Below are 12,873 nucleotides of genomic sequence, written 5' to 3' on the forward strand. Positions count from 1 at the left end.
GGACTTTACACTGTGTGGGAACTACAGACCCATAGCTCTGTTGAACTTAGACTTTCCCTTCAGCTAAACTAAGTGCTTCTGTCCTTGGTCCACAAAGACCAAGTGGGCTTTGTCCCAGGATGTCAGGTGGGGGACAACATCAGGAGAGTCATCAACCTAATTGACATCGTTAACAGAGAAAAAAACAGAAGCACTCGACCCTTGAGTGCCTGGGCTTCAGGGGGGCATTCCTTTGGGCAATTAGACACCTCTATGCAACCCCATCTGCTTCTATTAAAAACGCCCTTTGCGGCGTGCCCCCATTTACCCCATCTCGATTGGGACTATGCAGGGCTGTCCGCTCTCTCCATTGCTTTTCGCTCTGTGTGTCGAGCCCCTGACTGCCCAGATCAGACATGATCCCAACATTAGAGGGATTTTGCTTAGAGGGTGCAAATTTAAAGTCTCACTATTTGCAGATGATATACTTCTGACCCTTACATGGCCAAGCATGACCCTCCCTAATCTTCATAGGCTCCTGGAGGAATTTGGGTCCCTGTCGGGTTACAAAAAAAACTGCCAAATCGGAAGCCTTGCAAGTTAACATTCCCTCATCGGAGGTGCACCATCTCTCTGACAATTTTCCCCATGCATGGAAGACCCACGCCATTAAGTACCTAGGAGTACACCTCACCCCACACTACGAATTGCTATACGACGCAAACTTTAGGCCCCCATTTGCACAAATCAGGTCCCACCTGTCTAAATGGAGACACTACCCAATATCTTTGTTTGGATGTATAGCCTTGATCAAAATGACCATATTACCCTCCCAGTTCCCATCCCACTAGTACAACTTAGGAAACTCCAGACTGATCTTTTAAATTTTACATGGAACTAACAAGCAGCACCGCACCGCACTCGATACTTTATGCCTCCCAGAACGAAGGGGTCTGGTTTTCCCAAACCTTCTTCACTATTACTATGCTATACAGTTGAGAGCAATCGCATCCTGGGTCACCCTCCTGGCCTACAACAGATGGACCCAAATAGATAAATTATGGTTAGCCCCCATCTACCCAAACAACTTATAGTGGAACACAAATGCTGATGTCCCTTACACCTCTCTATTACACACCATGAACCTAATGCAGTCCAATTGGAGACAACTGAATCGTGTCAACTCCCTTCAATCTGAGGCCTCCTTAGTCACAGCCTTTCACCATAACCCTAAATTACCCAATTAGTCTAACCTACCAAATGATTGCTCCCTGGTTACACAAGAATCTTTTTCACTACGGAAACCTAGTAAACCAGGTAACTAGGGTATTCCTACCCTTTGACCAACTTAGAGCCAAGCACAACCTCCCTACTACAGCTTTCTTCGAGTACCTTCACATACGGCATTACACCCTCACTATCGCCCCAACTTTACAGTTCTCCATGCCTTCCCCATTTGAAAGAGTGGTCCTGTCTGGCCCCTCACAGAAAAGGACAGACTTCAGATATATACAAAATCTTAAATTCTGGTGATAGACTCTCCTTGGTGAAACATAGCTCTATATGTACTCTTTACAAAGAAAACACTTATAAGGTGCTCTATGGTTGGTACCCAACACTGTCTCGCTTACACGCCATATACCCATCGGCCTCGGATCGCTGTTGAAGATGTCTCCATGACCGGGGGAACGCTATTCCATATTTATTGGAGCTGCCCAGTTCTCCAGCCCTACTGGGGCTTGGTGCGGGGCCGCCTTCATCAGCTGGTGGAGGTGGATGTCCCTCTCTCCCCTAGGCTGTTCCTACTCGGCCTTCTCCCTCCCAAACTTCCCGGACTAGCAAAAAAACTTGCCACACATATACTCACAGCGGCAGGGTGCTTAGTGCCGTTACACTGGAAGAATCGACATCCCCCAACACTCCCAAACCTCTATGCCCGAATTAAAGATGTAGAGCTAAAAAATCACATGGCTAGACACACAGCAATATGGGAGGGATGGTACCTTTAAGTGGAACCCCTTAACTGCTTGGGGCTACCCCCCACCGTGGGGTCTACATCTGCGTAGGATCCTTGAGTGACGAGTCTAGTTGGTTGGAATTACTCTTACATTTTTCCTTCTCTTCCTTTCTTTTCCACGATCCCCCTTTTTGTTTTCAAAGTATAGACTACGCATTTAAAGGAAAATGTTCTTCCTCATGGTATGTTTAACTGATGACCGGGATCTCCACATAGGCCTATAGGTACTGCTATTGTGTTGGGCTCACACTCAACCGGCTAAGCCTTATGTTTGATAATTGCAGGAGCCTATCTGGGACTGACGCTGACGCAAACGCTATGTAGCGTTACCAGTGACACCAATACAGTGATTTGTAAAAAATTTGTAGCTAGTGACACTGACAGGGCGTGAAACGGTTAACCTGGGGGGGCGATCAACAAGGGGTTAAATGTGCCTGTGTGCTGGTGTCAGTGTAGTGCTTGTACTCACTGTCTGATGTTATCTTCTCTCACGCTGGAACCAAAAAGAAGTCTAGGAGAGATGATGACATCATTCTGATCAGGTCAAGGCCATAAATCATTGGCCTGAACTTGTAGACTGATCGGTTCTGAAACTAATCCGATCACTGCGGGGACGGCGGGCACGAATCACGTACAGGTATGTGATTTTGCACAGCTGGGCTGCCCTGCTGCAAAAAATGTACATGTGGTGGTCCGCAAAAGGTTAAAGAATTAGATTAGTATCACTATAACACGGCTTATTACAAAAGTCTAGGCTCCCTTTCAATGTCTCGTATGCTTTCTTTTAAAAAAGTAAAAAATATTAATGATCAATAACTTACTTTTATCTAACTTCACAACTGGTTGATCTTTTGCAACTTGTGTTTGTGCATTTTTCATACCTGAAAAGATTGTAAAAAGATATTAACAGGCACAAAATGGATACATAAAAAGGAAAAAAAAAATCAAATACATTTTCTTACTTTTATTCTGGACATCACCAAGTTTTTTCTGTAAATGAAAGTAAAGGTTACTGCTTCAAGTCATCAGTTTAGCTAATAAGATCATCACAAAGAAAAATGTTTGCTCATACCCATTTTACCTGTATTTTCTTTAGTTCCCTCTCAATGATTCTCTTTTCTTGTTGCAACTGTTTAACACGCTTGATATGCTTTGAAGCAACCGCTTAAAAAAACAAAAAATATGAAAATGTTTCCTGGGCCGATTCACACACAGATACTATAATGCTCATATAATATTTCCTGGACATTGAATCACATATCTAGACAATCTACATATTGATAATTAAAACAATATAAATACTGTACATATGGTTGTGAAAATATTTCCGACTTCATGTAATGTCATTTTCTTGGAGTACATTAAAGGATACCACATTTTCATTAAATTTAGATCATAAAAATAAGTACTTCATGTCATGTAGGCGCTATTTGAATTGAGATCAAATGTTTGGATATTCAAGCATTAGTTAATTTCCACAAGATTAATTTTCTTAATGCTTGGTTCACACTTGTGTGTGGCGGAATTGCAGCAATTCCCGCACCTCAAACCACCTGCAGTGAAACCGCGCTGCTCTGAAAAAACGTGCAAGGCTAGTACAGGAACCACAGGGGAAAATTGCATTGGTCAAAATGACCATGCAATTTCCCCTATGGGCTGCATTTTGAAAAAGGTGCATGCATTGAAATCAATGGCCCGTCGTTTCCACCTAAACGTGGCCCGCAAAAACGCACAGATGGGAACCTAGGGTAATTGTACATTACAAGATATAGGATGAGTATTCAGATTCAGAGCTCCTCCATGCCTCTTATCAGTTTGGTTGCCCTTCTCTGCACTACATATTCCAGATGAGTTCTTACTAATGATTTGAACAGGGGCAGAATTATATACTCCCCAAGTGCATAACTTTACATTTATTAACAATAAACCTCATCTGCCACATAGTTGCCCAATTAGACAGAGCATTGAGGCTGGCTTGTAAATTGGCGACATCCTGCAAGGACGTTATTCCACTGCATAGCTTGGTGTCATCTGCAAAGACAGAAATGTTACTTTTGATCTCAGACCCAATATCATTTATAAAGATATTAAAAAGTAAGGGTCCTAACACTGAACCTTGGGGTACACCACTGATAACCTTAGACCATTCAGAGTAAGAATCATTAACCACTACTCTCTGAATTATGTCTTTTAGCCAGTTTTCTATCCATTTGCAAACTGATGTTTCCAATCCTGTAGACTTTACCTTACACATGAGCCGTGTGTGGGGAACTGTATTGAACACCTTTGCAAAATCCAAGTTTACCACGTTCACAGCCAGCCCTCTGTCCAAAGTTTGACTTGCCTCTTCATAAAAAGAAATCAGGTTTGTCTGACAACTTCTGTCTTTCATGAATCCATGCTGTCTGTTGCTTAATATCGCACCCCTGAATCCCTGCTCTCCATACCCCTGAATTCTTGCACTCTGTATGTAGCACACCCCTGAATTCCAGCCCTCTGTACATAGCGTACCCCTGAATTCCAGCCATCTGTACATAGCGTACCCCTGAATTCCTGCACTCTGTACATAGCGCACTGCTGAACCCTGCACTCCTGCAATCCTGACATAAAGGGTCACTAAAAGGAAAAAAATGTTTTGCCTAAAATTAATGTCTGCAAGGTAGACAGACAGAATAGTGTAATGATTCTGTTAAAAAACAAGTAAATACCTATTAAATTCCTTCATCTATATCACCTCCGGCATTCTAGTTTCTGTTCTCTCATTCACTTCCTGGTTTGCATCGTTTGTTCATGCAAGAACTACATTTCCCAGTATGCATTGCGGCACGCCCAGTAATTCACACCTCCTTGAAGTCTCTAACATGTAGAGAGCGTCCTGCTACACAGATGTAGTTCCCAGGAGGGGGTGAGCACGTTACTGACCACCGCAGTAAAGCCTCCCATCACGGTGGTCAGTAAAATCAGACAAGCAGGAAGTGAACAGAACAGAGAAGAAATGGAGCGACTTCTGAGCAAAAGCGAACAATGAGGAAGTAGGTAAAGGATGCTTATTATGATTTTTTTTTTCCTTTACAACCCCTTTAATGCTGAACTCTGCACTCTGTATGTAGTTCGACCCAGATACAACTGGCCCTTTAGGGCAACCACACTGCTGATACGGCCCTCGACAAAATTGAGTTTGACACCCCTGGCCTAAACGGTCTGCTAAATATCAGATAGAGCCTGAGCCAACTGGTTTCTCAGAAGGTAATCCAAATATGCCACTATGGGCACACCCTGAGAGTGAAGCAGGGCAAGAACAGGGGCTAAAAACTTGGGGGAAGACCAGAGGTGCAGTTGGCAGACCAAAGGGAAGGGAAACAAACTGATACATAGGCACAGCAAAGCACAGGTAGCAATGATGCATTAGGAAGATCTGGACATGCAAGCTAGCATCCTTGATCCTCAGAGGTCAGACAATGTCCTGAATGGAGAGAAGCAAATGGAATTTTTGTACCCAGAGTAAGGTGCTCAGAAACTATAGACCGAGTATTGGGCATATACCTAATTTGGATAAACATGCTTTAAAAAAACAAAACCGAGCAAAAAAAAAACATTGACAACTCTTTTTGCGGGACAATAGCAATGACTTCTTGAGAGAGGGGCTGCAGTAAAGAAGCATTAGGGTCCACCAATCTGTGAATCGATGTTAGCAGGTTTGACGACAAAGTGGGTAGGAGGCAGAGACCAAAAATCCAGTTTGTAGCTCCTAGAAACAAATGTTCTGGACCCAATCATCTGAAACATCCTGGGACCAAGAGGGGGCACTCCTCATTCTCAGGAAGTCATGCTCGCAAATCGAGGATCCAGCACTAATGCAGAACTGAATTCCAGGCTTTGTCTTGGACCTGGAAGCCCAAGAGAAAATTAAAGGATTTTTTATTTAAATTCTTGTCTGAGGAGTAAAGTGTTTACCAGATGAAGATTTTTCTCTTCTTTTTCTAGGACAAAAGGGTACTATTAATAATAATAATAATAAACTATTTTATTGAGCGCCTTTAAAGGTGGCTTTTCAAAGCGCTTTACAAGGAAAACACAAGAAATATGCAGGATAACAAAGGAAAAGGTTCAATTAAGTTAAAGCGTGTCTAAAAAAAAACATTTGTAAATTTGATCTGAATGAGGCGAGTAGAGGGGACACACAGCAAACCAGAATTTGAGGAGGGGGGTAAGTTAAGTTGATAAAAGTTCAGAGAGAATGGGGTGCCAAGCCATAAAAACCCTTATAGATGAGCAAGAGGATTCTTAAAGTCTATGCAAAAACTGATGGATAGCCAGTGCGAGGACTCCAGGAGGGGTAATATGATCACTTATACCAGACCTAGTCAGGTTTCTGGTTGCAGAATTTTGAACATATTGAAGTTGATTAATAGTGGATTTAGTTATACCAGCGAGTAGAGCATTGCAGTAGTCAAGTTGGAAGAACACAAAATGTAAGGATCAGTTTTTTAGCTACAGCATATGATGGCAGAGGATGCATTCAAGCAATGTTTCTCGAGTGGAAAAATAAAATTTCTGATATTTTGTACATGTGGATCAAAAGGTTCAACTAGCATTAAATATCATCTCAATATTTTTCAATTTAGAGTAAAGCTCAAGTACAGGGCCATCTATAAATGAGCCATTAGGACTGGGTTTATGTAATTGATTGGGGGGGTGCGCCAATAAGCATGACTTCAGTCGTGTAATTGCTTAAAATGAAGGAAGTCATGGGCCATCCAAGTTTTAATATCACAAATGCAGTTAGTGAAGCAGCCAAAAGTAGAATCTGCTTCAGGTGTACGTTAAATAAACTGTGTTAAGTTGTGTTAAGCCTTATCACAGTAAATCAGGTTAGTAATTCTCTAAGAGGAGGGACCAAATACCAACCAAATAATAAGGGAATAAAACAGGAGTACCTGTTTAATAAACTATGCAATGTCAGAAAATTTAACACTGGTGTAAACTTGGTGTTAAATAATGTCAGACCGGGTATTAAAAGTGAAGTATGGGTTTGGAGTAATTTCCTGTCATACTTATCTACTTACCTAGGTGGATGCAGCATTAGTCTGATGCTGCATCTGTCCCCCGGCATCTCTACACTGAGAACCGAGCAATCAAACAATGCCAATGGCTCAGTTCTCACAGCTCCCCGAGCAAGGGCTGCTGATTGTCAGCTCTTCGCTCTGCTCCTTTACGCTCACTGGAGCGCTAAACCTGTGGAGGGAGCCGGGAGAGGCCGCCTTAGCCTCTCAGTGGCTGGCCGAGAGGCTGAGATGGGTATCAGTCCAGGCACCGGACAGATCCAGAATCCCATTGGTCGGGATGAGGCGGTGCCAGGACCGATTTCTTTGATGTCCACTCTCTGCTGAAAACGGGTCACAGGAGTGCAAGACGAATTGCACTCCTGTGACCCATAGGAGAAGCCCAGACAAACAAGCTTAGGTTAGACTTCTCCTTTAACCACTTGCCGACCAGCCGCTACAGTTTTACTGTGGCAGAATGGTACGGCTGGGCTAAACAACGTTACCTTACGATGCTTCACCTTTTGGCGCCCGCAGTGTGTACACGGAGCCGATGCGAGTGCCTGGCGAGCGCGATGACCACCGAGCAACTGCGATCACTTGTGACAGAGCGAGAACCGTGATCTGTGTGTAAACACAGAGATCACGGTTCTCTCAGGAGAGAGGAGACTCAATGTATGAACACCGATCTCTGTGTTCCCCTAGTTACTTCCATTCCTCCTACAGTTAGAACACAGTGAGGGAACACAGTTAACCCCTTGATCGCCCCCCTAGTGATAACCCCTTTCCCTGCCAGTGACATACAGTAGTTGTAATCGGTGCATTTTTGTAGCACTAAACGCTGTATAATTGTCAATGGTCCCAAAAATGTGTCAAAAGGGTCTGATATGTCCACCACAATATCGCAGGCCCGATGGGAAAAAATAAAGAAAAAAAATTAAGAAAAACGGCAGATCGCCAACATTACTAGTAAAGAAAAAAATATATATATTGCCATAAATCTATCCTTTATTTTGTAGGCGCTATAACTTTTACGCAAGCCAATCAATATATGCTTACTGCGATTTTTTTTTAACAAAAATATGTAGAATACATATCAGCCTAAACTGAGGAAAAAATTAGTTTTTTGGGAAAACAAATGTGGGATATTATAGCAAAGAGTTAAAAATATTGCTTTTTTTTTGTTTATAGCACAAAAAATAAAAACTGCAGAGGTGATCAAATACTATCAAAATAAAACTATTTGTGAGAAAAAGGTGACTTCAATTTTGTTTGAATGCAATGTCGCACAACCACGCAATTGTCAGTTAAAACGACGCAGTGCCGAATCGCAAAAAGTCCTCTGGTCAGGAAGGGGGTAAATCCTTCAGGGGCTGAAGTGGTTAAGAGAGTTGTCAAGGCAGAAGGTTTTTTATCCTCATGCATTAAGATAAAAAGCCTTCTGTGTGTAGCAGCCTCCCCATCACCCTCTAATACTTACCTGAGTCCCATCTGTCCAGCGATGTCCAGAAATTCCTTGGCCGTCAGGGACACTCCCTCCTAAATGGCTGAGACACAACAGCTGCGCCATTTGCTTCCGGGGCTGTCAGTCAGTTAGCCAATCAGGTGACAGAGTTGCAGCTCGGGTGCCCCCATAGCAAGATACTTGCTGTGGGGGCACTCGACAGGAAGGAGGGTCCAGGAGCAGTGAAGAGGGACCAGAGAAGAGGAGGATCCAGGCTGCCCTGTGCAAATCCACTACACAGAGCAGGTAAGTATATCATGTTTGGTATTAAAAAAAAAAAAAACACACACACACAGCTAGAGGACTTTACAATCACTTTACATTAAAGCAGTATTAAAACACACAAGAACACATTCATTATATTCCAGATTACCAATTCATAGACATGATGGCTGTATTCATTTCCATTTTTAGGCTTTCCATCTTCTACTTTCACCTGGTAATCCTGTTAGCAAGTCTGTTTTTTTACAGCACACAACTCTCCAGCGGAATGCATCAGTTTACATGGATATAACAAACCACTTAACACTGGCAGGGGTGATTAAAATAATCAGCTTTTATTTATTCATGCAAAACCTTTATCCCAAAAAGGAAAAAACTGCTGTAACTGATGATAGAATGCGAGTTTGGCTTCAATTTGTTAGTGGTTCTAAGTCTGCTAATACATTTAACATTAACCTCCCCCAGACTGACAATGCTCCCGTCTGCTGTACTTCCTGTTCTCATTCCTCCAGAGTTGCATCTCACTACAGGAGGTGTGTTACTGGCCAGACCGCCAGGTGAAAACAGAGGAGAAAAAGGCAAAAATAAATAAAAACTGGTGCAGCCACCACATTTAATGATTGGTAAGCTGCAATAGAATACATTTTTGGTTTAAGGTTTAATACCACTTGAAGCAAGAACCCAAAGATGTTTAGGACACTGGAGAAATGGATGCAGTAAGCAGTGTTCTGCAGTCACAAGTAAATAATGAATAAGTACTTTCAAGCAATAGCCAATTAAAACAGTTATATAGTTATACTTGTGCTCATAAGTTTACATACCCTGGCAGAACTTATGATATCGTGGCCATTTTTCAGAGAATATGAATGATAAACAAAAAAATTGGATTTTTATTACAGATTACCTGTAAAATCCTTTTCTTGGCGTACATCATGGGACACAGAGGTTTAATCATTACATAATGGGTTATATCCACCGTCAGGTGCTGGACACTGGTGTAATCAATTAGACAGGGAGTTTCCTCCCTATATAACCCCTCCCATACTGGGAGCTCCTCAGTTTTTGTAGCAAAGCAATACGTGTCCCAATATCCCCAAATAAGAGGGGCGGGAGCTCAGTGTCTCGTGATGTACTCCAAGAAGAGGATTTTACAGGTAATGTGTAAAAAAAAAAAAAAAAAACTATTTTCTTTATCGTACATCACGGGACACAGAGGTTTTTTTTTTTTATAAATCTCTTTATTTAAATTTTTTATTTTTTCCATACAAAAAATAAAATCATACACATACATTACATTCATGTTTTACTTAAATTCAAATGACATTAACATTATCCTTCTTCTAATTCTCCAAAACATTCATACAATATCCTTCCATCCAATACAATACATTCTTCTTCCTCCCTTCCCCCTCCCCCCTCTCCCAATGGTGTGATTATCTCCCCAATTTCTCCCTTTATCCTGACGCTGTTATAGAGTTCTCTATCCAATTTGCCCATACTCTTCTATATTTCTCCTCATATCCTCTATTACAATATGTCTCTCTGTATAATATCAGGTTGCTATTTACTAAGTTTTTCCACTGTGCTATTGAAGGAGCCTCTGTTTTTTTCCCAATTTAGCACGATTACTTTCCTAGCATAGAATAGCAGCAGGCCTATCTGCGGTTTTCCTTTCTTTTGAAATAGCATTACCCCCTATTAGTCCCAAGAGACAAATCTCTACTTCTTGTTCCAACCTTACAGATGTCACTCTTGCTATCATTGTCAAAATCTCACTCCAAAAAGCTACTATTTTTGGACAAAGCCAAAATATGTGTATGAAGTCCCCTGGCGCCACTACACACCTCCAGCAATTCTGAGAATTGCTCGGTGAAATCTTATGCAACTTGTATGGTGTATAATGGCTTCTATATATGATTTTATATTGTATCAGTTTATCACGAAGTGATACTCGAATCTGCAGTGGGAACCTCCATACTTCCTCCCAATTCTTCAAACCCGGGGCTTCTCTCTTCCAATTTTCTTTTAGTTTGCTTATATCATAAGGTGTGATGTTTATCAGGTATCCGTAGAAATTTGAGATTGTCCGCTTCCCACCTTTTATCATTTGTTCTACCTCAGGTTCCATCAATTGCGGAGTCCCCTCTGGGAAATGAGCTATTATGGCATGGCTAAGCTGCCTATACCTGAACGCATAACTCTCGGGAATATTCCAAAGCTGTCTCATTTCCACATATGATAGGAACTTTCCCTCCTGTATCAACTGTGATATTTTCTTCACCCCGTATTTAGTCCATGCTCCCGGGTCCTGAACTGAATCCAGATGTGGCAATTCAGGGTTCCTCCACAGAGGGGTATTTGGAGATAGATTTTATTTTTTTCCCCTTCTCTTCCTATGACAGCTTTCCATACTTTAACTGTTGTTTTCATTGCTGGCGTTAAATCTCTCCTAGTTTTAATACCCCTATATAACAATCCCTGCAATGCCTCTACCGATTGGACCACTGTTGCTTCCAACATAGTGGCCGAATCATATCCATCCGGATTTAACCATCTCCCTGCTGTCACTAACTGTGCCGCTGTATAATATTTATGAAAGTCTGGAAATGCCAATCCCCCCTGTTCTTCCGGTCTCATAAGTGTACTTAGTTTAATTCTAGCTGGTTTATTGGCCCATATAAATGCAGATAGCATTCCATGTAGCTGTGTAAAAAAACTTTTTGGGAGCCACTGTGGAGAGTTTCTGAAAGCGTATAAAAACTTGGGCAATACCTTCATCTTCACTAGGTTTATACGTTCCAGTAAAGACAGAGGCAATGTTGCCCAGATTTTTATTTTCCTACCGAGTTCCTGTACCTCCGGATCTAGATTTAATTTTCGAAAGTCTTCAACCTGTCTAGATATTTCAATGCCCAAGTATCTAAATTCCAATACCCATTTCAATGGCGTATTTGGGGTCGCTGTTTTTTTTGCTCCTTGATCTATAGGAAATAATATTGACTTACCCCAGTTTACTTTAAGCCCTGTATATACCGAATATACATTCAGCAATTCCAGAGCTCCTTCCAAAGATGGACCTGCATCTCTCAAAAATAGAAGCATGTCATCGGCATACAGGGCTACTCTCTCCTCCAGCCCCCCCACCCGGAGTCCCTGAATATTAGGTGTGGTCCCAAGAGCCTCTGCCACTGGCTCTATTGCAATTGCAAAGAGCGCTGGAGAGAGAGGGAACCCTGCCTCGTACCCCTATATAATTGAAAAAAACACGACAATCTTCCCCCTAATTTCACTGCAGACATTGGCCTTTCATATATTATTTGGATCCACTTTATAAATACTAGAGGAAATCCCATCCTCCTGAGAATTTCCCAGAGAAATGGCCATTTCACCGTATCAAAAGCTTTCTCAATATCTAAAGAGGCCGCTGTCCTTGATCCCTCATGCATATGATGTGTATGTATGTTCGTGTAAAGCCTACGTAAATTAATGTCTGTTGTTCTTTGTGGCATAAATCCTGTTTGATCTGAGTCTATTATGTTTCTGAGCAGAGGCTGTACTCTAAATGTTAGTATTTTTGTCAATATTTTCAAATCTGTATTTAATAATGCAATTGGTCTGTACAATGAACAAAACCTTGGATCTTTTTTTTTCCTTGTGTATTAATGTTATGTGGGCCTCTCTCTTATAGATTCCGGCAGGGCTCCTTGCATTAACCCACTTGTAAATACTTCTGCTAGTCTTGGAGCTATTAATGCTCCATACCTTCTATAAAATTCAACAGGGATTCCATCTGGACCTGGTGCCTTTCCTCCCGAAAATGTTCGTATGACCTCCATAATCTCTTCCACCAATTTTCTCCTCTCATCTGACAGCCACCCCAAGGCTATCCGGTCCAAAAGGTCCGTCATGCCCTCTGGGCAGGAGCCAGACGGAAGAGAGGAGGTGTAAAGCATACTATAATACTCTCTAAAGGCCTCCAATATTTCTTTGGGTTCTTTTACTATTTGTCCATTTAAGTCCTCAATCTCTGATATAATTGTGGCTTGATGTTCTTGTTGCGCTAACCTTGCCAGAAATCTGCCCCCCTTATCTCCCTGTTCAAAAATATT

The 12,873-nt window shown here is 41.8% G+C and overlaps 1 protein-coding gene across 6 annotated transcripts in view; it reads right to left on the reverse strand.

Annotated features, from left to right (window-relative positions):
• Nucleotides 1-12,873, reverse strand: part of ICE1 (interactor of little elongation complex ELL subunit 1) — a 537,335-nt gene that overhangs the window by 349,007 nt on the left and 175,455 nt on the right. For 5 of the 6 annotated variants that reach the window (XM_040353451.1, XM_040353452.1, XM_040353449.1 and 2 more), the window contains 3 exons: nucleotides 3,069-3,160; nucleotides 2,959-2,986; nucleotides 2,818-2,877 (listed from right to left, as the gene is read on the reverse strand). In XM_040353451.1, the coding sequence (XP_040209385.1) occupies nucleotides 2,818-2,877; nucleotides 2,959-2,986; nucleotides 3,069-3,160 (180 nt within the window). The remainder of the gene's footprint in view (nucleotides 1-2,817; nucleotides 2,878-2,958; nucleotides 2,987-3,068; nucleotides 3,161-12,873) is intronic. The other variant, XM_040353450.1, reaches the window with a different exon arrangement.

Source organism: Rana temporaria, chromosome 5 (genome assembly GCF_905171775.1).
Source record: "Rana temporaria chromosome 5, aRanTem1.1, whole genome shotgun sequence".
Taxonomy (NCBI): Eukaryota; Metazoa; Chordata; class Amphibia; order Anura; family Ranidae; genus Rana; species Rana temporaria.